At 45.1% G+C, this 25,633-nt stretch overlaps 2 protein-coding genes across 3 annotated transcripts in view; one reads left to right on the plus strand and one right to left on the minus strand.

The window, feature by feature from the left end:
- Positions 1-13,466, minus strand: part of TOP1MT (DNA topoisomerase I mitochondrial) — a 37,790-nt gene extending 24,324 nt beyond the window's left edge. The window contains exons 1-5 of one of the 2 annotated variants that reach the window (XM_082235566.1): positions 13,342-13,466; positions 12,658-12,716; positions 9,568-9,630; positions 8,598-8,673; positions 6,456-6,973 (exon numbers count right to left, since the gene is read on the minus strand). In XM_082235566.1, the coding sequence (XP_082091692.1) occupies positions 6,456-6,973; positions 8,598-8,673; positions 9,568-9,614 (641 nt within the window). In that variant the 5' untranslated portion in view covers positions 9,615-9,630; positions 12,658-12,716; positions 13,342-13,466. Of the gene's footprint in view, positions 1-6,455; positions 6,974-8,597; positions 8,674-9,567; positions 9,631-11,432; positions 11,708-12,657; positions 12,717-13,341 lie in introns of those variants that run through there. The other variant, XM_082235565.1, reaches the window with a different exon arrangement.
- A 9,032-nt stretch (positions 13,467-22,498) lies between these two features.
- The window catches only part of RHPN1 (rhophilin Rho GTPase binding protein 1), a 59,341-nt gene continuing 56,206 nt past the window's right edge, over positions 22,499-25,633 (plus strand). The window contains exon 1 of the mRNA XM_082235644.1: positions 22,499-23,337. Within this exon, the coding sequence (XP_082091770.1) occupies positions 23,239-23,337 (99 nt within the window). The 5' untranslated portion in view covers positions 22,499-23,238. The remainder of the gene's footprint in view (positions 23,338-25,633) is intronic.

Consider the following 25,633-nt stretch of genomic DNA (forward strand, 5'->3'; position numbering starts at 1 on the left):
CATCCCTTCCAAGTTTTTCTTCATAAATTTCCAAGAAATATTGTCAAAGGCCTTCTCCGCATCAATAAAAATTAACACTGCTTTGGTGTTAATATTTGTTTGTAAAAGTTCCAGAATATCGATAATATTCCTGGTATTATCAAACAGATGTCTACCTGGGAGAAAGCCTGCTTGGTCCTTATGGATTACTTCATTTAATACTTTTTTAAATCTGTTAGCCAAAACATCCGCAAATATTTTGTAATCCACGTTTAGGAGTGAGATGGGGCGGTAGTTCTTAAGTTGAGTCTTTTCAGTTTCCACTTTAGGTATCAGTGTGATGAATGCTTCTTTCCACGTATCTGGTGCCTTCCCTCCCCCCATAATCTGGTTACAAACCTCCTCTAATGGTTGTATCAAATAGTCTTTTAACGTCCTATAATACTTGGAGGTGAGTCCATCCGGTCCTGGAGATTTGCCTAACTGCATATTCTGAATGGCATCCTCAATTTCCTGTTGTGTTATTTTGCAATTCAAGATTGATCTCTTCTCTTGAGATAGTTCTGGAAGGCCATTTTCTTTCAAAAATTGTTCTATCTCGGCTACATCCTCGGATCCTTGTGTGTATAGTTTTTTAAAATATTTCTGGAAGCACTTTCTAATTTCTCCGGGTTTCTGGATGTTCTTTCCTTCAACTTCTAGATTGGTAACATAATTTAATTTTTGTCTCTTTTTCAACTGCCAAGCTAGCAGTTTCCCACATTTATTTGCCGACTCAAATGATCTTTGTTTCATTTGTTTAATTCTCCATTCCACTTCTTGGTTGATCAGTTGCGCATATTGTGACTGGTGGAATTTAATTTCTCTTAGAGTCTCTTTTGATTTTGGATTCAATCTTAATTTTTTCTCACCGTCTCTTATCTTCTCCAATATCTTGTCTTTTTTACCATTCCAGAGTTTTTTCTTAATCGTATTCTGTTGTATCAGAAACCCTCTCATAACAGCTTTACTCGCGTCCCAGATTGTTCTTTTTTCCACCGAGGTATTTAAGTTGATTTCAAAATAGTCCTTTAAGGCTTTTTGGGCCTTCTTTACAATCTCTTGATCTCTTAGCAGGTTGTCATTCATTTTCCATCTGAAGGAATCGGCAGTAGTAAATCTCATTTCCATTTTCAAAGCGTTATGGTCGGAGCAAGTCTTTGGGCAGATTTCTATTTTTGTAGTCTTAGGTGCCAGCCCTCTAGTTGTCCAAATTTGGTCGATTCTTGTCCATGACAGGTGGGCTTCAGAAAAGAAAGTTCCTTCTTTACCTAGGGGGTTTCTCGTCCTCCATAGATCGATTAAATCCATATTGTCAGTGGCAGGGGAGACACCTTGATCATCCTTTTGCAACCTGCTTGGAGGGTTTCCTCCCCCCACAACACAACCAAGCCATACATAGATTTCACGAGATGAAAAAAATATACGTTATAAAATGAATTTTTTTTAAAAAAAATATATTCACCCCAAACCACACCCCGCTCCAAAAGAACAAAGTTTCCTAGGAAACTTCCTCACCCGCCTCCACCCTAAAGGCACGAGGCTATTTTTTTTTAATGAAGGATTATTTATTACAACAGCAGTCATAAAGAAGAAACATGAAACACACAGAAAAAAAATGAGATATACAGGTTAAATTGCCATGTTGGCACTTTGCGGTAAATAAGTGGGTTTTGGGTTGCAGTTTGTTTATGTTTATTATTATTATTATTATTATTATTATTATTATTATTATTATTATTGCAAAACATACAACACAAAATACCACAATGACAACTAAACATTAATTGACTACACATCATCTAACACCACACATATCTCTGACTTCCGAATCACCTTTCTAAATACAAGTATTCTTAACCTATACGCACTTCCTATTATATCTATTACATACCAGGAACAATTTTTACGTTTATGATTTCCTTTAACGTTCAAGATTCAGTCTATACCTGCCAGGAGTTTTGCATTTTTCACAGCACCGTTTTAAATATTATTTAGACATTGCCCCTTCTTTGCTCGCTTTCTGAGTGCCGAGTTTCCTCTTATTCTGCGAGGCCATTATTGCAGTTAATTATTATTATTATTATTATTATTATTATTATTATTATTGCTACTGCTGGTGCTGCAAATCTCTCATACCTGATCCTCGAGGTCTTTGCATTCCTGCACGCTGCGTGAAACCGCATGGCATTAAATGTCAGGACGCGTTGGAGAGATGCTGGAGGGATCTGGGCATGGAATGGGCATGATGCCCATGTAGCCAGTGTAAGCACATGCTTAAGCATTCCAGGATGCCGGGCATGTCAAATCTGCAAAAGCCTGATCCTGCTATGCCTCCTTGCCTGCTAAGAAGTTCTTGCAGCGCATCCCGCAGCCCAGCCACATGGCAACAGCTGTGTGTCCCTCCTGCACAACCTTCCACCTGGAACTGCTTTGATCTCCTCCCAGCCCTCTTAAAACAAGGGTTACAAAAGCAGCAAAAATTAAATGCATGTGTTTCCATGCATGCTTTCCAAAATAATCATCATAATCATTAAGGACAACAATGAACTTTTTTTTATTAAATAATAAAAAGGCAGGCATGTTTTGACCAGCAGTCCTGGCTACCCACAATGCCAGAGCGCTGAGGGATGATGGGAAATGTAGTTCAGGAAGCTCAACATCTGCCTAGCTCGCCATGTGATGCAAGCAAAGCGGTTGCTAGGCAGCCTTTCCGTCAGGGCCAGATTCATTTAAAGAGACAGGAGCAACATTAGAGGGGTCCTTGCTAGTTTGGGAGGTTTTTTGATGGAGAAGCCTTCTCCAAGCAGATGCTCTGGCAGATATCTCTGGACTCCAACTCCCATCCCTCCCCTACAGCATTTTAATATGCTGCAAATGACAGTTTCGTTTCTTACTCTTTCTAAAAATAAATATATATTTTTGAAAAAAAGTTTTTAATTCAGTTGGTTTGTATGTTGTCGAAGACAATTGTGGCAATTGTCTTTATAGTTTGTTTGTTTGTTTGTTTGTTTGTTTGTTTGTTTTTGCACAGTACAAGAGGAAACATTTGAGAAATCTTGCATCAATACTATTTATTTTATTTTTAGAAGATAATCTTTATTGATTTTGTTATGTACTGAGTTGAATAGGATCCAAACTGAAGCAGTCTGATTGGTCCGAGAACAATAGGATCCAAATTGCAGCAGTCTGATTAGTCCTAGAACAATAGGATTCAGAATGCAGCAGTCTGATTGGTCCTAGAACAATGCAGCAATATGATTGGTTGGCAGGAACCACCCAATCCTGCTCCAGATAGAAGTGAATCCACAACCTGATTGGCTTACAGTAGAATTCCGGAATTAGCCAATCATGTGCAGCCCATTGTGTAAATAATGTATATAAAGCAGATACTGTGAGGGGACTTTCATTCATTCCTCCTCACCACTATGAGCTGAATAAAGAGCATGAAATCACTTTGCGACTCGCAGTATATTTCAGATTTTATGATTACATACTATACGTATACACATTACTTTACATTTACATTTGCTCCTAAGAGTTGACTTCCCTCCTTCCTTCTTCTGGCTTTTTACGTCATCTCTAAGTTTTTTGCATTATCTTTATTGATTTTGTATATTGTTCTTCTTTCAACTTTATCCGCATCAATACTATTTAAATAAGTGACCTGATCTCAACAGAAGTGGGGTCTTAGCTAGGGTTTTTTTGGGGGGGGAACTGTTACGGAAATTACAGGGGGGGCACATCTTTAAAATTGTTAAATGTTACAAATATTATGCCTGAATGTATCCTTTCGACTCGACAGCTCAGGGAAGTTACCTAGCTTTAAATATAATATAAAATCAACTCCTTTGCCAGTGTCCTCCATTCCAAAGCTATTTTTCCCTTGAAAAAGGACTCCAGGAAGTTCCCAGAAGTGACAACTGCTGAGCTGATTGTTGGCCAAGGAAAGTCTAATCCCATCACCAAACTTGCCAAGGGGTCCAGACATGCAAAGGAATTTCCATTGTACTTTGGGTGGTGGGACTTCAGAGGTGTTTGCCTATGCTCATCTTGGCATGGCCCTCCTTCCTTATATCAAGGGCACTACAGACAAAATCAGCAAAATCCTCCATAAACACAATATCAAAACAGCCTTCTGCACCAACCAAAAAATAGCCAATATCCTCAGAAACCCAAAAGACAAAATCCAGCTGGAAAACCAAGGGGTCTATGAAATACCCTGCAAAGTCTGCCCAGCCACGTACATTGGACAAACAAACAGACGAATAAATGCACGTATCGCAGAACACAAGAATGCCGTCAAAAAAGAAGAAAAAACTTCCTCTCTTTTCCAACACATGAAAGAAACAGGACACGAAATTAATTTTGCAGATTCCAAATTGCTCTTTAACATGGAACATCACCACAAGAGAATAATCATGGAAGCCATCGAGATAGAGAAACACCCTCACAACATGAACAAGCGTGACGACACGTCCCGCCTGCCAGACATCTGGAAATTAGCCCTCCCCACAAAAACCGACACCAGAACCAGAGGCACACAGAACGCCGTCACCAATCAACCACACCAGACCCAAACCCAGACCCTCTCCACAGACATATTACAGACTCCATCCAGTAGCCAAACTATAGTGGCACCTCCGGATGCTGCACCCCCCTGCAATCCCTACACAGATCTGGCTGGCACAAGGCACAAAACCACAGCTCGCCCCTATACACGAAGCCAAGCCAGAGCACAACTAAATGCAGCACAGCCATCTTCTCAGAAAAACTCTTCACAAGCTCAAGAGGTCAAGACACAAAAGCTTTAGCAACTAATCTACACTTAATGACCCACCCAGTGGTATTCAGAATATCACTCATGAAATCACTCAAGATATCCCTCAAGTAATTAAGGAACAAAAGAAGAAAAGGCACACTAATCTAGGAACTTCCTCTCTGCCCAGAACGTTGGAGGCTATACACCACACCCCTCAACAGTATTTATAGGAACTCAAACACCAGATTCTGCTCTGTTCCAGTAACAAGAAGCCGAAAGCACCAGCCTGAAGATGACGAGTGAGACCTCGTCGAAACGTCGCACAGACACCCCGACTCTTACACGGGAAGACACCCGAAGACACCAAAACCTGCATTCCTGTACCCGTGAAAATCTACGAAAGCATATATATATATATATACACACACACACACACACACCGTATTTTTTGCACCATAACACTCACTATTTTCCTCCTAGAAAGTAAGGGGAAATGTCTGTGCGTGTTATGGAGGAAATGCCTACGGGTGGCATGCCTACGGATTTTCCTCCTCTAAAAACTATGTGCGTGTTATGGTCGGGTGCGTGTTATAGAGCGAAAAATACGGTGTGTGTGTGTGTGTGTGTGTGTGTGTATATATATATGAGATGCAGGTGGTGCTGTGGGTTAAACCACAGAGCCTAGGAATTGCCGATCAGAAGGTCAGCGGTTCGAATTCCTGGAACGGGGTGAGCTCCCGTTGCTCCGGCCCCTGGTCCTGCCCACCTAGCAGTTCGAAAGCACGTCAAAGTGCAAGTAGGAGGAGACTCTTGATAGTCCCATGGACCGCAAGAAGATCAAACCTCTCCATTCTGAAGGAAATCAGCCCTTAGTGCTCACTGGAAGGACAGATCCTGAAGCTGAGGCTCCAATACTTTGGCCACCTCATTGGAAGAGAAGACTCCCTGGAAAAGACCCTGGTGTTGGGAAAGATGGAGGGCACAAGGAGAAGGGGACGCCAGAGGACGAGATGGTTGGACAGTGTTCTCGAAGCTACCAGCATGAGTTTGACCAAACTGCAGGAGGCAGTGGAAGATAGGAGTGCCTGGCGTTCTCTGGTCCAGGGGGTCACGAAGAGTCGGACACAACTAAACAACAAGAGTGCAGCTGATGACTGAGCGATCGTTTTTGCAAAATGGAAAGTAACCAGAAGTAAATAAGCATCTGCAAACACAGCTGACACCAGAAAGAAGTCACCTAAACAAAATTGAACCAATCTGGAAATAATCTGCATAATTGGGTTGAAATTTATAAAATCAATTTCAAAAATAGTACAGTGGTGCCCCGCAAGATGAATGCCTCGCAAGACAGAAATCTCGCTAGACGAAAGAGTTTTCCGTTTTGGAGGTGCTTCGCAAAACGAATCTCCTATGGGCTTGCTTCGCAAGACGAAAATGTCTTGCGAGTTCCTGCTGGTTTTCCCCCCTCCCCCCTTTTTCTAAGCCGCTAAGCCGCTTATCAGCTGATCCGAACAGCAGATAAGCCGCTAAAAGCCGCTAATAGCGCTAATCCATCAATGGGCTTGCTTCGCAAGACAAAAAAACCGCTAGACGAAGAGAATCACAGAACGGATTCTTTTCGTCTTGCGAGGCACCACTGTATTGGCAAAGACCCCAACCCGAACGCAGCACGTACCACTTCCACTTGTCCTCTTTCCCGCATTCATCCTCCTTCTTCCTTTTCTTCCTCGCGCCTCCATCCTCCTCCTTCGCTTTCCTCTTCCTGGAGCCTCTCAAACTCCCAGGTTTGGAGGTGGCTCCTTTTTTCCGGCCTTTATTGGCCGTCTTTCCTCTCATGCCGTCCTCCGAGGCCTCTTCCCCCTGGACCTTCTTCCTCCTGGGCTCCCCCTCTTTTTGCACCTCAATCTCTTTATCCGACTCTTGCTCGGTCTTCACCTCGCTCTTCTCCCTTTCGCCTGCGCCCTCTCCTTCCTCCTCGTCCCTCTCCACCTTTTCCTCCACTCCCTTTGCTCCGTTCAAGTTCTCCTGCTCCGGAGCCCTCGCTTTGCTGGGGCTTCCTGGACTCTCTCCCACCTCCTCCGTCTCCGCTTTCGCACCAGAGACTTTCCTCTCCTTCCTCCTCTTCCTTTCCTCCGCTGAGCTGCTGCCCGTTTCCAAGCAGAGTGGCGTGTTCTCCACCTGCCGCCGTGTGACCTGTCGAAAACGAAAAGCAGGGAAAGAGTTTGCCACAAGAAAAGCCGTGCGGATGTCCTGTGACTGCAACCACAACAAGAATCAGGAAGGAAAATTGGCCGCCTTGAGATTTTCATCTCTTTACAGTTAAAACACACAAACACGCTTCTCTGGAACTTAGGGCCTCAAAGCTTGGAAGCATTCAGGCAAGTTTTTAAAAAATCTTGCAGTTTGGAGACAGCAGATAGGGAGATAGTTTGTTCCTTCTCTCCCCAAAACTCAATGCAACGCAAGGCATATACAGTCGTACCTTGGTTGTCAAACTTAATCCATTCTGGGTGTCTGTTCAACTCCCAAAACGGTTCAAAAACCAAGGCGCAGCTTCTGATTGGCTGCAGGAGCTTCCTGTGCACAATCAGAAGCTGTGGAGGACGTTTGGCCTCCGAAAAACGTTCGCAAAGCCAAAATGTCTGAGTACCAAGGCATTCAACAACCAAGGTACGACTGCATTAGAAAGTCCTTTTTCACACAAGGCATAATTACGGTACTTTGCTGGGCGATATCCGGTTTTCAACTTTGTGATGTATATCACCAGCGAAACATCGTGATATGCCGATATATCACGATGTCCAAAATAAGGATGGATCTATACAGAGGCATCAGCTGACATCGCGGTTTTCCCCGCATCGTGATTTTTGCATAGCACACATGCATCATGATTCGCAATATATCACCAGGTCAAAAATTATGAAATCGATATCAAGATTTGGGCTTCAAACCAGTTTTGGACGATATGTTGATATATCACCCAGCCCTGAAATGTATTAGTCACACCTGCAGATTCATTGTGCTGTTTTTGTGATATACAAATGACGTAAGACGTATTCATTTGTATCGTTTATTATCCCTATGATCCTCATTTAGAAAACCTAATAAAAAAAATATTCAAAAGAAAAGAAAAGGTGTTAGTCAAAAGTCATGGAGCTGAGGGATCTACTACTGATGGCTATTATGGTGCCTCCACAATCAGAGGCAGAATACCCCTGAATGCCAGTTGCTGGGGGACAAAAAACACTGGGCGGCTCCTGCTTTCAAGCCCTGCTGAACTAGATAGACCTTTGGTGTGATCTGCAAGACCCCTGCTACACATTAGAATTCCTGCTCCGTGATTGCAGTCATGGGATTGTTGTCTTTCACATGATGGTATATATTTTGACTCCACAGAGTGGGAAGTGACGGAGACAGGATGTTTGTGTTACTGTGTTCCATGAAGTGGGACTAATTGTCCTTTTTTCTCTTGCTGTCTGATGCTAGAGAGAGAGGGAGCCATGTTGCAGTGCTCCGTGTGCGTTTATATGTAAATAAAGTAGATTAGCCAAAATGCTGAGATGCTGAGGTCTGTCACGCAAGGTGCGCAAATTCTGCAGACCCCTAAGTGTGCCAGTGTCGGTTGGCATTGGTCGCTGTGATGTTCGGGCAGAAGAAAGCTTTTGAAGCTCCCAAATGAACGACCAGGAGGGAGAGAACATGCCAGTCAGGCATGTGTCTCTGCCAGGGTCCTACTCTGAACTCCTGACACTACATTCTGGCATAGTAAAGCAGCTTAGGTGTGAAATGTTGTTGCAGAAAACCCCATGCTACTCACTGCCTTATTTTCGTCCCTGGATGCGGGCAGCCGTTCCTCTGCTCCCAGCTGAACTTTCTTGGCCAAGGGCTCTTCTCTGAAATGCAAGCAAAGCAGAGGCAATGGTTAAACCGGCCTGCCTTAGCTGAGACTCCTAAGTTGCAGCGGGTTGGACTAGATGACCCTCAGGGTCCCTTCCTACTCTGTAATTCTATGATTCTGTGCTGCATCTCCCTGTGAGGGTCTTGCTGGGCAGGCAACCCCTTCAACATACCCGAAAGCTCTTCCACCACGATGTCCCTACCAGAGTGGAATGGCAGACCAAGTCGATGGACTATGCAGAGATGGCAAAAATGACCGGGGAAATCAGAAATCGGGAAGGTCAAAACTTCAGCAAAGAATGGGGGGGATTTTTATGATATTTGGGAAACCACTGTAAACAACTGAACTCTTTAGGAGGACGTAAATAACACTTATAATGTAATAAAGACTTCGGATATAACGGATAATCCAATAATTGGATAAAAATATGCAGCAGTAAAGGAAAAGTACGGAACCCATGGAGAGGTGCAGGGAAATCTAATGATTCGAGAGAATCTTGTGTATTTGTTTTATTTGTGATTTTGAACGTAAACATTAGTGGGGGAAAACAAATAAAAAATTAATAACAACAACAAAAGGAAGTTAGCATGATGTGGTAAACAGGGCACCAAAGTTTAGAGCATTAGGCTCCAATCCCTGCTCTTATTTATTTTTCCTAAGCATAACAGGTCCAAGCAAGACATCTTTTTAAATCCAAAGCTTGCACTCTCTATTAAGTGATTTCCTCCCCCCCCCCGCCCTTTTCCTACATGCGCATAAAGCACTTTTTTTTAAAAAAAAGGTGCTGCTCTTTCTAAGTGCGGATATATTTTTCTTGGTGAGGATTGTGTCATCCCCTGTATGCCTCTCTCCATGAGCTTGCTCCCGAAATCCCTTATCACAACTTTACCTCAGATGAGGAACGCCGTGGCTGTTACCCTCTGTCACAAAATCCATGGCACTTTCCAGGCCTCTGGAAAAAGAGAAAACCCCAGGATTGCCCCCGTTAAGACACGGCACTAGGTGCGTTTCAGTAGCATTACACCAGGGGTCAGCAAACTTTTTCAGCAGGGGGCCGGTCCACTGTCCCTCAGACCTTGTGGAGGGCCAGACTATATTTTGAAGAAAAAAGAATGAATTCCTATGCCCCACAAATAACCCAGAGATGCATTTTAAATAAAAGGACACATTCTACTCATGTAAAAACACCAGGCAGGCCCCACAAATAACCCAGAGATGCATTTTAAATAAAAGGACACATGCTGATTCCTGGACCATCCACGGGCCGGATTTAGAAGGCAATTGGGCCGGATCCGGCCCCTGGGCCTTAGTTTGCCTACCCATGCATTACACAATCTACAGTTCAACAGAAGAAAGGTTTCAAGACAACACACTAATAATAATAATTTATTTACCGGTATACCCCGCCTTCCCCAGCTAGAGCCGGGCTCAGGGCGGCTAACACCAGTAAAATTACAATAAAAACATAATGGGGGGGGGGGGACAATTTACAATACAGGTTAAAATGCAGTTTAAAATACAGCCTCATTTTAAAAGTAGCCCGTAGATCAAAACCATAAGGGGAGGGGGAAAATAAGGGTCAGACTGAGCCCAAACCAAAGGCCAGGTGGAACAGCTCTGTCTTGCAGGCCCTGCGGAAAGATGTCAAGTCCCCAAAAGATTTCATACCAGGCTAGGGGGGCAGCCTTGGCCAACCCTAGGGCAATTTTGCCACCAGCAAGCCTGGCCCTCGGGGTGAGGGAGCGCCAGCCGGGGTGCCCAGATGCCCACATCCCCTTTGGCGATACTTGCCACTGGGGAAGCGTGAAGTGCGACTGACTCCATTTTCTAACAAGGAGCCCTCGCTGGCGGAGTCAGAGCCAGAGTGATGGTGGGAGAAAGGAGAGCACAGTGGTTGCCTAGCAACCGCAGCATCCCTGCCCTTTGGTCCAAGCCGACTTCCAGTCCGCTTCGTTCCGTTCATCTCTCCGTGGAATGGCTGACACGGAGGCCCTTGCGGTCACTCGGAAGGGACACCTGTGGACCCAGGAAGCAGACCTGTGGGTCAGCCCACAGTTCCCACCCCCTGTCCACCTTTCCAGGCGGAATTCCACACATTTTAAACACATTTCCAGCAGCGTCTTGCTGCATCGCTCTGTTGATTTGAGCGGATGACGTCAATATAGATTGCAGCTATAACAAAGGCGGCATTTTTCGTCTCCGCCAAGCTAAGCAGTTGGCTCCTTTCCTCTCTCGCCGTGACCTAGCCACTGTGATCCACACGACGGTCACCTCCAAACTGGATTATTGTAACTCACTCTACGTGGGGCTGCCCTTGAGACTAGCCCAGAAACTCCAACGGGTGCAGAATGCTGCGGCGAGACTCCTTACGGGGTCCTCGCCACGGGATCACATTCACCCGGTGCTATACCAGCTGCACTGGCTCCTGGTGGAGTCCAGGATCAGGTTCAAGGTGATGGTTTTAATCTTTAAAGCCCTATACAGTGGTGCCTCGCAAGACGAAAATAATTCGTTCCGCGAGTCTTTTCGTCTTGCGATGTTTTTCGTCTTGCGAAGCACGGTCCGTCGCAACTGCGCCTCTTCAAGCGGCTTTTTAAAAAAGCGCAGGACGTTTTCGTCTTGCGAAGCAAGCCCATAGGGAAATTCGTCTAGCGAAGCAACGCAAAACCGAAAAACCCTTTCGTCTAGCGAGTTTTTCGTCTTGCGAGGCATTCGTCTTGTGGGGCACCACTGTACAGCCTAAGACCCTCGTACCTACAGGACCGCCTCTCCCTCCCACAGAAGACCTTATGGTCTTCAAATAAAAACATCTTGGAGGTCCCAGGCCACAGGGAGGTTAGGCTGGCCTCAACCAGAGCCAGGGCTTTTTCGGCCGTGGCCCCGATCTGGTGGAACGCTCTGTCACAGGAGACTAGGGCCCTGCGGGACTTGACATCTTTCTGCAGGGCCTGCAAGACGGAGCTGTTCCACCAGGCCTTTGGCCAGGGCACAGTCTGACCCCCTCCTTCTGTCATCCTCATAGAACAATGGTTCCTCATAGAACCCAATGGTTGCCTTTAATTTGACTCTGAATTGATTTTAGAATGTATTTCAATTAATAGATTGTGATTTTATGTAAACTGTGTTACTTTTATTGTTGTTAGCCGCTCTGAGCCTGGCTTCTGCTGGGGAGGGCGGGATATAAATAAATAAAATTATTATTATTATTATTATTATTATTATTATTATTATTATTATATTATGGTGCTCAAAGCAGGCTGCTAGTTTTGCCAGCACATAGAAGACACACAGAATGAGTCCACCTTGCTGAGGCTCTTTAAAAATGGGTCATTAAATACAGGCCTGATGGAAACATTTAATTAAAAACTGAAGTTGGATTAATCTGCAATAAATCCCAGACCTTGGGTCTGCTGTCCCCAGCACCCCCACCGCTGCCCCATAACCTCGCAGCTGTATCACAAGCGGAATTAAATGCGTTCAGCTTCCTGCCCTATAAAGAGCATTATTGAGAACAGAAGTCCTGCACAAACCACCGAGGAAGGTAATAATAGAATTCAAAACAGAAACAATTAATTGCACTCCCCCCCAAAAAAAATCCCAATTAAAACTATGTAGTTTAATTAATTCAACAAGAACTGATGGGCTTGATCCAGTGACAGCAGCTTTTCCACCCTGTGGAACGGCCTCTCGTCAGATGTCAAGGAAATAAACAACTATCCAACTTTTAGAAGACATCTGAAGGCAGCCCTGTTTAGGGAAATTTTTAATGTCTGATGTTTTATTCTGTTTTTAATGTTCTGTTGAAAGCCACCCAGAGTGGCTGAGGAAACCCAGCCCGATGGGCGGGGGTAGAATTATTATTATTATTATTATTACCATCATCATCAATGCCTGATCGTCATTTATACCTCCAGCAACATCTTGCAAATAATCACATAGTGTGTAAACGCCCCGGAACGAACAGAAAATGCCTACTCACTTTGATGAGCTCTCTTCCTCTTCCCAGGGTGTTTTGGATGGGGTGAAGTCAGCATTATCCTAAAATAAAACATTATTATTATTATTATTATTATTATTATTATTATTATTATTATTATTTAGATTCACCCTTCATCTGAAGATTCTGATCCCAGGGTGGTTCACAACAGAAAAATACATAATAATAAAGCAAAAACAAACCAATAACTTTCCTCCTACACATTTAAAATCACAGAATATGAATCAACAGAACGCCTGGTTTTCACCAATGAAGGTGAAAGGGAGAGCATTCCACGGACAGGGAGCCACCACAAAAAAGACTCATTCTTGTTCTGCCACCCTCCGAACCTCTCATGGAAGACGACCATTTCAGAACGCGCAAAGTTTTGGGGAAAAGATTTCTAACATATCAAAGCAAAGCAAACTTTAGCAACAGCCTCACAGAAGGATTGAAGTGACTTGGGTCCATTGGTCCATTTGAAAATCAAGTTTCTAGCCCTTTTGATTAGAGATATGTAAGGCAGCCCAGCACCCAAATGTTCACTGAGAAGTGAACTTGCTTCCAAACATGGGTGAATTTGCAAACCTTACAAGAGATACCCAACACTAGCTGGCAGTATAATTGCATTTCTCTGCTAACATTCAGCTATTTTCCCAACGTCACATTTCATCTTGGCTAACATACCTGATGACATTTCGGCTTCTTTGTCTTCACACTGTTCCCTCCAATTTCCGCTTCCTGGTTTGCGATGTCATTCCCAGCAGTCTTCTCCAGCCTGCTTCTTAGCAAAACAAGAGAAGATAAAAACAGGATGGATGGAAAAGTGAGGTTTTTTGTATCAAGCCCAGGCCTTGATAACAAAAATGATCTAGGGGTCTTAGTTTGGACTACTGCAATGCGCTCTATGTGGGGCTACCTTTGAAGGTGACCCAGAAACTACAACTAATCCAGAATGCGGCAGCTAAACTGGTGACTGGGAGCAGCCGCCGAGACCACATAACACCAGTCTTCAAAGACCTACATTGGCTCCCAGTACTTTTCCGAGGAAAATTCAAAGTGTTGGTGCTGACCTTTAAAGTCATTCTGGACTCACAGCTGTCCATGGAGTTGCAGGTCAATTCTGTGTCCAGGGCAGCTCCATCTGGTACGCAGGATGAGACCCTCCCTGCCCGCGGACTGTCTCGCCAGAGTGGTGCATGCTCTGGTTATCTCCCGCTTGGACTACTGCAATGCGCTCTACGTGGGGCTACCTTTGAAGGTGACCCGGAAACTGCAATTAATCCAGAATGCGGCAGCTAGACTAGTCCTGTATACCTGAAGGAGCGTCTCCACTCCCATCATCCAGCCCAGACACTGAGATCCAGTGCTGAGGGCCTTCTGGTGGTTCCCTCACAGTGAGAAGTGAGGCTACAGGGAACCAGGCAAAGGGCCTTCTCAGTGGTGGCGCCTGCCCTGTGGAACGCCCTCCCAGCAGATGTCAAGGCAATGAACAACTATTCTACTTTTAAAAGACAACTGAAGGCGGCCCTGTTTAGGGAAGTTTTTAATGCTGTATTGTTTTTAATATTCATTTGGAAGCCGCCCAGAGTGGCTGGGGAAACCCAGCCAGATGGGCGGGGTATAAATAATAAATTATTATTATTATTAACCTGTTGCCTTCCAGATGTTGTGGACTCCAAAGGCTCATTCACACTTCCTTTCACCCTAAAATGTTCCATGCATTCGAGGCCCGGGTCCAAGAGGCTTTCCTTTCGCTCCACTGCCTTCCCTGGGAAAACCTGCTGTTCACCACTGAACTGGGACTGAACTTCAATCAGGTTTTCTGCTGAGCTAGCCACCTATGCTTTATCTTATATTCAAATTATTCAAATTAAACTCAGTAAACGCTGCTTTTTACAGTTACAGATAGGTAGCCGTGTTGGTCTGCCATAGTCAAAATAAAAAATTCCTTCCAGTAGCACCTTAAAGACCAACTAAGTTAGTTCTTGGTATGAGCTTTTTACAGATGTTTTACTTTAAACCACTTTTCTAAGCCACTAGTTCTACTTCTTGTGATTATGCTACAACTTTCTGAGTTCTTGTGATTATGCTACAACTTTCTGAGAGCCAGTGTGGTGTAGTGGTTAAGAGCGGTAGTCACGTAATCTGGGGAACCGGGTTCGCGTCTCCGCTCCTCCACATGCAGCTGCTGGGTGACCTTGGGCCAGTCACACTTCTCTGAAGTCTCTCAGCCCCACTCACCTCACAGAGTGTTTGTTGTGGGGGAGGAAGGGAAAGGAGAATGTTAGCCGCTTTGAGACTCCTGAAGGGGAGTGAAAGGCGGGATATCAAATCCAAACTCTTCTTCTTCTTCTTCACATTCGCAACACTCATTCCAGGTTACAGATCTGATATAGCAAACTCCAAAAGTTGGCTCAATAATGCAGACAGGTTCAAATGGGAATTCAAGCAGGGGTGAAACGAACCCCAAACTCAATTCAGCGTGCAAAATTGAATAATTGACAAAATTCTCATTAGAACCAAAACATTTATCCATCCGCACAAGAAAAATGCAGTCATCTAACGCGGTCTTTGCTACCCTGGTGCCCTGTGGACTACAACTCCCATCGGCCATAAGATTCTGGGGCACATGGGAGTGTTGAATGGTTTCTTTAAATGTAAAGGTTCATCATTGTTCCACTTCATGTGTATGTCTTTAAGGGGCCGGAGCAAGGGCCAGAGCAAGATAACGAGACCCAGCTTTACAGCTGTGAAACATAGCAGGTGCTGCTGAGTTGTATTTGATTAAGGCGTGTCAGCATTTGGGTAGAGTATATAAGGAGCAGCACCTAGCTCTCCCATTACCCTGGGGAATGGGTTGGTGGTTGGGTCATGTTTGTTTGTTAATATATTTAGTGTAAATGGAGTTTTTGTTTTTCTTATTAAAACCTTCTTTAAGTTATTTTTGAGTCCTTTCTTTTTAATGCATGATCTCCCCAGCAAGCTCTCTGCAGCGTTACTATACTGCAAAAAGCCAACATCTTTGGTTATGGGCCCAGATGCTGAGTGGATGACTGCATATTTTTGGACTCTGAGAAAGGTTTGAAAACTCCTTCTCCTGTTAGCGTAGTTTTTGTGGGTCTGGAAGATAATCCAGAATGGTTGACCGGGTTCCTGAAGCTGAGAAGGCTCTGGTCTTCCCACAGCTGACAGATGAGAACTATAGTTTATGGTCTTTTCGGGTGGAGGCGCTTTTGACCTCTAGAGAAGTATGGACCTATGTAACTGATGACCCTCCTGACCCTGTAACTAATGCTTGGTCGAAAGGAGATGCAAAAGCCAGGGCGATAATTAATTTGGCAGTCAGCGACCAGCAAGTAGTCTATATAAGGAATAAGAAAACTGCCAAAGAAATGTGGGACAGTCTTGCAGCAGTGCATGTTAGAAAAGAGTCAGCGTCTGCATTGACGTTTTTCAAGCAGTTGTACCAGACGAAGTTGCAGCCTGGTGGTGATTTGGCAGCACACTTGAGACGTCTGGAGGCAATACGTGGCGAATTAATTCGAAGGGACATGGAGGTACCTGATATTCAGTATGTTTTTATCATCCTATGTTCCCTTAATGAGGACTTTGATGGTATAGCTAGCCAGATATCTGCCGTTCCACCAGCACAATTAACTGTGGAATGGGTAACGGCAAGATTAATGGGCGAGTTGGATAGAAGGGAGGCTTGTGCCATAAGCACTCCTGTTTCCAGAAAGAATGAGGAACGCCATATGCAAACCTGTGGTGATACAACTGCATTTAAAGCTGCAAAGCGTTGTTGGTTCTGCAACAAGCAAGGACATTTTGCAAGGGACTGCAGATCCAAAAGAAAGCAAAGTACTCCCAAGCCTGTTTCTGTTCAGCAATCACGGTCGTCAGCCCAGCAGCCGACATCGTACCGTAAAGACAGAAACGAGCCGCGAGCTTTTCACGCTCGGACTACAGATCATAAAAGAATTAAAGGTGCCAAGTGGAATTCTTTTATTATTGACTCAGGAGCATCGCAGCACGTCTGCAATGATCGAAGTTTGTTTATTTCTTTCGAAGAGGAAATTGGTAATGTACATTTAGCCAATTCACAAGTCCTGCAGTCGCTTGGCAGGGGTACTGTTAAACTTGACTCTTTAAACATTACAATAGCGAACTGCATTTACTGCCCGTCAGTGGACAATTTATTGTCAGTAAGGTGTTTTGCCCGTCAAGGCATAACTGTGCGTTTCTTAAAGTCTATGTGTGAGTTTTTTGAGGGGAACAAACGTCTATTGTATGCCCGGGAATCTGATGGTTTATATAGACTGTATTTCCGCACCTACTCCCAATCGCCTATAAATTGCAGAGTAGCACAGTCAAGCCAGGGGTTGAGGAATGTAAGGCCACATTCTGGGTGTGTCCACATGGCGCACAGAATTCTGGGACATCTGAATTTTGCTGATGTAATTAAGACACAGAGTATTGTCAATGGCCTCAACTTAAAACCATGCAAATTCTTCATGCAATGTCTATCCTGTTGCAAGAATAAGATTAAGGTTGCACGCAAGGGTAGGTGCTCAGATAGGAAAGTAACTGAGCCATTTGAGCGTGTACATTGTGATTTAGTTGGGCCACTCCCACCATCATTAGGAGGTTCTAAGTACTGGCTTACTCTCATAGACCAGTATAGTAGATATTGTTGGACTTATGCAATAGCTGAGAAGTCCCAAGCATTTGAGAAGTACAAGGTTTTTTGCAACTGGGTAAAAACGCACTTTAACAAACCTATTAAGAACCTGTTTTCTGACCGGGGTGGGGAATTTGTTTCTGAGGATTTTGAGAAATTCCTGGAAGCGCAGGGGACTACTCATGAGTTATCTTGCCCCCGAAGTCCCTGGCAAAATGGGCTTGTTGAAGTTGTGCAGCGTGACCTGCAGGCAGGGGTTAAAACTTATCTGCACGATGCTAATCTGCCCAAAGCGTTTTGGGCTGAAGCACTCCATGCTTTTTGTTATGTTAGAAATCGCAGTTATCATTCTGGTTTAGATGTCACCCCCTATGAGAAGCTGTTTAAAAAACGCCCTAATCTGAAATACCTACGTATTTGGGGTTCAGATGTAATTATGCATTATCCTGCTAAGCAGAAATTGGGTGAGCGTAGTGTCCAGGGAAAATTAATGGGCTACCAGCAGGGGGCGTACAGAATTTACATACCAGCAACTGGCAAATTTCATATTACCAGAAGCATGATACAAACTGTAAATTGGAATGGAGTTGCTGTTTTCCAAGATACTAATGGTATAAATGATACTGAGGAAGAAGAGGAAGCAGGAGCAGCAGCAGCAGCAGGAAATGGTGCTTCTGAATTAATAGAAAAAGACAAAAAGCCTGTTGAATCTGATAAGTTGTTTGAGGATTTAAAGACACAGGCACCCGAGGGGAGGTTAGATTCTCTTGAGTTTTCTGACCGTGAGCTTAGCCTACAGGCATCTCTTCAAACTGACAGTGATGATTCACAACCTGAAACTAGTGGTTCACTTAGTCCCGTTAAGTCTGAGGAGTCTGACTCTCCTTCTGGACTGAGACGTTCAGATAGAAAGAGGCAGAAGCCACAACGTTTTGCAGATGAACATTTTAATACTGTGTATGCCAATAAGGCGGTTTTTGAGCCAAAAAGCTACAATGATGTTCAGAATTTACCTAAGCACCAAGCTGTAAACTGGTATAAAGCTATGAACTCCGAGATAGCTTCTTTAAAAGAGCATAACACTTGGTCTCTTGTACCACAAACCCCAGATATGAGACTTATTGATTCAAAATGGGTTTATAGAGTTAAAATGAATGACAAAAATGAAGTTGTAAGGTACAAGGCAAGACTAGTTGCTAGAGGCTTTCAACAAATTCCAGGAGAGGATTATGTTTTGTGTTATTCACTAAGTGTAAAATATGAAACAGTTAAGCTTTTGTTAAAAGATGCTTCACAGTGTGAAAAAGCCCACTATGCAATGTTTCTCTGCTCTTAAGAGAGTGGTAATGTACCTTAAACATACCAAACATTATAGGTTGCAGTTTACATCACATGAAAAACATGTACAAAGTATGCTTTATGTTTTTGTTCCACAATGATGAACCGCAGGGGAAATGTTGAATGGTTTCTTTAAATGTAAAGGTTCATCATTGTTCCACTCCATGTGTATGTCTTTAAGGGGCCGGAGCAAGGGCCAGAGCAAGATAACGAGACCCAGCTTTACAGCTGTGAAACATAGCAGGTGCTGCTGAGTTGTGTTTGATTAAGGCGTGTCAGCATTTGGGTAGAGTATATAAGGAGCAACACCTAGCTCTCCCATTACCCTGGGGAATGGGTTGGTGGTTGGGTCATGTTTGTTTGTTAATATATTTAGTGTAAATGGAGTTTTTGTTTTTCTTATTAAAACCTTCTTTAAGTTATTTTTGAGTCCTTTCTTTTTAATGCATGATCTCCCCAGCAAGCTCTCTGCAGCGTTACTATACTGCAAAAAGCCAACAGGGAGCTGTAGTCCAAAGCATCTCAGTATCCACCCACCTGTTCATCATGCTGAATATTCTGCTGCCCATTGGCGCGAGCTTCTCCCCTTTGTTTCTTCAGCCTTTTGGATACCTTCGATATGAGATTCCGCTTCTTATTCCTTGAGGTGGGGGGGGGGAGTACACAAAATATGATTAAGGACAAGAGGCCGGTAGGTAGAACACGAGACTCTTAAATCTCAGGGTTGTGGGTTTGAATCCAACGTTGGGCAAAAATATTCCTCCATTGCAGGGGCTGGACTAGATGAACCTTGTAGTCCCATCTAACTCTATAATTCTATGAAACCAGGATTTGGAGGCAGAAATCATGCTCCCCACCTGTGCTGCCAATAGGGACACCCACAGTCACTACCTTTCTGCAGACCCCCCCCCCCACCGTCTCCCTCTCCACAGACCCCCAAGTTGGGCTGTTCCCCGGCCTGGCCCTATACCCCTCTTCCTTTCAAAGCCACATTGTTCTCCCACGTCACCCTGCTTGAAAACATTAAAGACCTGATGAAAAGAGCACAGCAGAGGTTATATTTTCTGAGAATCCTCCGGAAAAACAATCTCTCAAAGGACCTGTTGATGGCATTTTACCATTGTACTGTGGAGAGGGTATTAATTTATGGTCTGTGTGTGTGGTTTGGGAGCTGCACAGTCAGGGGAAAAACAATGCTGTCCAGGGTTGTCAAGACTGCGGAGAGAATAATTGGGTGCACTCTTCCCACCTTGGATCAAATCTATGTTTCCAGGTGCCATAAGAAAGCTGCAGAGATAGGGCAGGATAGTGCGCACCCTGGAAATGATCTCTTTCAGCTTCTGCCTCCTGGAAGAAGGTACAGGGTTATAAAGACTAGGACTAGCCGCCTGAGAAAGTTTCTATCCAAATGCGATTTTGGTTTTAAAAGCAGTGTAAGGTAGTTTGTATGGGAGTATATTGTATTTAATTATGGGGTATCAGAGTTTTTAGGGGGCTAATCAGGCTGGGATAGCAGGCTTGTTGGTTTTTGAATGTCTGATGTAGATTTTTTTCAATTTCATTGTTCTGTATGGGACAATGACAATAAAGATTATTAACGTAGAGGGCTCCCATCCAAACTTCCAATGGCCCACGGTTGTTTTCAGAGCACAGCACCCACCTGCCCCCTCACAATCCCACACTAAACAGTTCCTCAACCCAATATTACTATTCTTACATGTGAGTATGTGGCCTTTTTAAATATATACTGTATTTTCTTATATTGTGCCCTGGTAGCTTTTGTCAACTGATAATTTTGGGGCTTTATAATGTTATTTAATACTATTTTTTCACACTTATTAGCGGCCTCGTTAGAACACAGATGTTTGGGTTGATGTATTTTGTAAAACGTGGTGCACGAGCAACAATAAGCAAACCCAGCTCTCATGTGGCATTTATGTCTTTTTAATGGTTGTGATTGCCAATTTGCCAGGCAGAAATCTAACAGGTGCAGATATACCAGGCTGGACACTACCGGTTGAACTACCGCCTCTTTCGCTCCCCTGGTTTTTGCACTTTCCAAGGAGAGCCCGGGCACTATGTTGCAAGTAGCTCGCGCCCCATCCAGACTTAATCCTATGCAGTAGGCACATCTTATTCGGAAGCGCGTTCTGTTGAGGTCTTGTTGTTGTTTAGTCGTGTCCGACTCTTCGCGACCCCGTGGACCAGAGCACGCCAGGCACTCCTGTCTTCCACTGCCTCCCACAGTTTGGTCAAACTCATGCTGGTAGCTTCGAGAACACTGTCCAGCCATCTCGTCCTCTGTCGTCCCCTTCTCCTTGTGCCCTCCATCTTTCCCAACATCAGGGTCTTTTCCAGGGAGTCCTCTCTTCTCACGAGGTGGCCAAAGTATTGGAGCCTCAGCTTCACGATCTGTCCTTCCAGTCAGCACTCAGGGCTGATTTCCTGAAGAATGGATAGGTTTGATCTTCCTGCAGTCCATGGGACTCTCAAGAGTCTCCTCCAGCACCAGAATTCAAAAGCATCAATTCTTTGGCGATCAGCCTTCTTTATGGTCCAGCTCTCACTTCCATACATCACTACTGGGAAAACCATAGATTGAACTATACAGACCTTTGTCGGCAAGGTGATTTCTCTGCTTTTTAAGATGCTGTCTAGGTTTGTCATTGCTTTTCTCCCCAGAAGCAGGCGTCTTTTAATTTCGTGGCTGCTGTCACCATCTGCAGTGATCATGGAGCCCAAGAAAGTAAAATCTCTCACTGCCTCCATTATTTCCCCTTCTATTTGCCAGGAGGTGATGGGACCAGTGGCCATGATCTTCGTTTTTTTGAAGATCGCTGAGGTCTACTCTCGAGCAACTAGGCATGTGGCTGCTGCTGATCCTCAAGAGAGGAGCTTTCAGTAGCCACAACTGTTGCATAAAGACAGGAGCAGGGAAGCACAGCAGGGGACACGCTCTTGATAGTTTTAGCCTCAATCTGGTATGGATTAAGTTTTGCAAGAGGTCATTGCATTCTGGATTAAGTTTGCAAGAGATTATTTATATTAAAAAAAAGAACTCTCCAATTCTGTATTTGAAAGCTTCACGCACGTAAAATTACAAGAGATTTATTTAAAAAGCTCTCTCCAATATAGGATTTAAAAGCTCCACGCGTGTTAATGTACAAGCGATTGTTTGCATTAAGAAAGAAAAAGACCTCCAATTCCGGATTTTAAAACTCCACACATGTAAATTTGCAAGAGATTATTTGAAGAGGAAAAAAAGTTTTTAGAGGGCTCTTCCTTCTCGCGTTTAAAAATCTCATTCGGCTAGATTTGCAAGAGATAGATATTTAAAAATATTTTTAAAAACTTTTCAAACTGGGATTTAAAAAATTCCCTCGTGCAAATTTGCAACAGGTTATTTACATTTTAAAAAACGAATAAACTCTTCAGTTTGGGATTTGAAAAATTCGTTTGTGAGCGGGGGCCGCGCAGGGCTCCCCGGAACGACCACCGCCTTCGCCTTGCAGAAGATAGAAGTTTTTGCAAAACTCCGTTTTTTCCCTCCCCCGCGGGGCACCGCCTCCCCCCGTGACGTCACCCGCGTTCTAATTCCCACGGTTGCCACGGGCGACCGCCTCGCTCGGCTCCTCCCCGCCTTTCTCTTCAATCATTCAGAAAAGGAGGGGAAAAAAGAAAAATGGTGGGCGGTGCCGGAAGGAAATCCCCGCCCACTTTCCCAGGACTCTTACTTCCTAGTGGCTAAGCGCGCTGCCATTCCAGGACCCGGCGCTTCCCTATTGGCTGGGGGCTCCACCCTTTCTCTCCACCGCTGATCTGAGTTGCAAAAGCCTGAATGTGATTATTGTCTTTGGGGATCCCAAAGTGGCGGCGGCGGCGGCGGCAGGAGCAGCAGATTCACCCTTCCCTCTGCCTTTTATTTTTCCCAGCAAAGAGGTTTGGGGGCTAAGGAAAGGGGGACCAGGGACACATCTCCCCCCCCATCTTCTCAGAGGGAGCATCTGGGTGCAAGAGGAAGAGGAAGGGTAGATAGGGGCTCCCCCAAAAAACACACCCCCAGCCTCCTTTTGAGAGATTTGGACCCCCCCAGGTGGAGATCCGGGAACAGGTGCTCAGGATTTTGGATTCTGTACAGGTGGTGGATCAAAGGGGTGTGTCTCAGGGCACAGGGTGGGGGGCAGGACTAGAGAAGACACCCCCTTTCAGACAGGCGTTGAGGACCCATGCAAGATCCCGCAGGTAAATCTTGCACAGAAAGCAGCTCAAGGTAGATCTCTGCCCCCACCAGCCCGTAGATTCTGAGAAAGAATTTGGATCCGACAGGTGGGCGCTCCTGAAAAGGCAAGCAGGTGCTTAGAAGCACCTGAACGGAGCTGGCGTGTGTGTCTCCCAGCGGGGAGCCCTCAGGATCTTGCCCTGGGGAGTTAAGGCGCTGCGGGGAGATGTCCAGGGCTGCAGAAGACCTCGCAGCATCCTGAGCCGGCGAGCTTTGCCAGGATCGCAACCTAAAGCTGTGGCACACCTGCGGCTGCCCTACAGATGCCCACCGGCTGGCCGTTATGATCCCAGAAGAAGAGAGCCCCCCCGGAGGAGAAGCGGACGCCGACGGAGGGCTCCCCCACCTGCTGCTGCCCTGTGACGGGGGCAGCGTGCGGAAGGTGAGACGTGGGGTGAGGGGACGGGTGCGTCAGGCTGACATTGCCACCAATCTGCCTGCGAGTGGGTGGCAGAGCCGGGTATTCTCGTTGCCCACTGTGTGGTTGTATTGGGTACCTTTGTTTATCTGATGTGCCGTTCAAGATCCACAGTCACTTCTCATATAACGTTGCCAGTGCTTCCTATGAAATGCCAGGGTTTTGCACATACGAGGTCCTCCTCTATGCGCTGTTGCTGAGGGAGGTGCAGAACGTGCGAACAGGGCCTTTTCGGTGGTGGCTCCCTGCTTCTGGAATGCTAGGGAGGCATGCCTGGCGTCGTCCCTGGCTACTTTTTGGCAACCGTCTGAAGCATTTCTTTTCAGCCTCTTGGCCTTCAAACTGGAAGAGTTTTAGATATTGTGGCCTCTTTTAGTAGGTGGGTTATATCAGACCTCCTTCTGTGTTTCCGAATGTTTTTAGCTTCTGTTCAGTTTTAGTTTTATATTGATTTTAATTTTTATGTTATATCGTAAGTTGCGCTTGCTTTTTGGTTAGATAAGCGATTAGTATTTGTAATACAAAAATCAGTTTTAAAATTGGACCTGGGATGGAATAATAATAATTTTATTTTTTATATGCCCCCCATCTGACGGGGTTTTCCCAGCCACTCTGGGCGGCTCCCAAGAGAACATTAAAAACAGTGCAACGTCAACCATTAAAAACTTCCCAGAACGGGGCTTTCTTCAGATGTCTTCTAAAAGTCAAATAGTTGTTTAACGCAGACTGGATGTTAACCTTGCTCAATGCGTTTTGCAACCTCCTTCACGGTGGATCCAAAGCACAGGATGTGGGGAGATGACTTGGAGGGAAGTGGGACTGGGAGCCAGGAGGTTCAAGTCCCCAGGAGATGAGAGAAGAGGGGGAGTGAGCTCTGAAAAACCCACCTTGCAGAAATTATTATTATTATTATTATTATTATTATTATTATTAATACCCCGCCCTTCCCGGTTCAAAAACCGGGCTCAGGGCGGCTAAATGACAAATTTAAAACACTTTAAAACACTTATTCATGTGTTTATACTGCTTTTATAATTGACAATAAAATTCAAAATAAAAAAATTCCTTCCAGTAGCACCTTAAAGACCAACTAAGTTAGTTCTTGGTATGAGCTTTCGTGTGCATGCACACTTCTTCAGATATCTGAAGGTGCTACTGGAAGGAATTTTTTTATTTTGACTATGGTAGACCAACACGGCTACCTATCTGTAAATAAAATTCAAAAATAAATTAGATAATCCCCCGGGCTAGCTGGCTGAATTGGCCCTACTTGGGCCAGCGAGGAGGCCAGTGGAGAATGAGCTGTGGGATCCCAGAGCGGGTAATCTTCATAAAAGGGGAGGGGGAGGGAAGGGAAATAAAAGATCAAGCAGAATTCAAATTAAAGGCCAGGCGGAATAGCTCTGCCTTACAGGCCGGACGGAAGGAAGTTAAATCCTGCAGGGCCCTGGTCTCATGGGACAGAGCATTCCACCAGGTCGGAGCCATCACTGAGAAGGCCCTGGTGGAGGATAGTCTGACTTCCTTAGGGCCCGGGACCTCTAAACTGTGGTTGTTCATGGAACCTTAAGGTCCTCTGCGGGGCAGACCAGGAGAGGCGGTCCCGTAGATACAAGGGTCCTAAGCCACAAAGGGCTTTAAAGGTCAAGACCAGCACCTTGAACCTGACCCGATACTCCACCGGGAGCCAGTGCAACTGGCAAAGCACTGGGTGAATATGCTGCCATGGCAGGGACCCCGTGAGGAGCCTCTCTGCAGCATTTTGTGGCAGCGGTAAATCAAGATGTGGCAAATGAAGATGTAACCCAAGCACACCTGTATGGGAAAGGTGTAGCTCAGTGGCAATGCCTCTGCTAAGCATTCAGACTCTCCCAGTTCCCTTCCCTGGCATCTCCAGTGGGATCTGGGATTGCCACCTGCCTGGATCCCTACTCAGCTGCCCATCAGTGTAGACAACACTGAATTCAATGGACCCCAGGTTTGACTTGCTGGAAGCTAGCTTCTCCTGCTTCAAGCCAGCTCCAGCTCCAAATTAAAGGTAAAGGGACCCCTGACCATTAGGTCCAGTCGTGACTGACTCTGGGGTTGCGGCGCTCATCTCGCTTTACTGGCCGAGGGAGCCGGCGTACAGCTTCCGGGTCATGTGGCCAGCAGGACTAAGCCGCTTCTGGCGAACTGGAGCAGTGCACGGAAACGCCGTTTACCTTTCCGCCAGAGTGGTACCTATTTATCTATTTGCACTGCGTGCTTTCGAACTGCT

This window comes from Podarcis vaucheri (assembly GCF_965113315.1).
Source record: "Podarcis vaucheri genome assembly, chromosome: 8".
NCBI lineage: Eukaryota > Metazoa > Chordata > Lepidosauria > Squamata > Lacertidae > Podarcis > Podarcis vaucheri.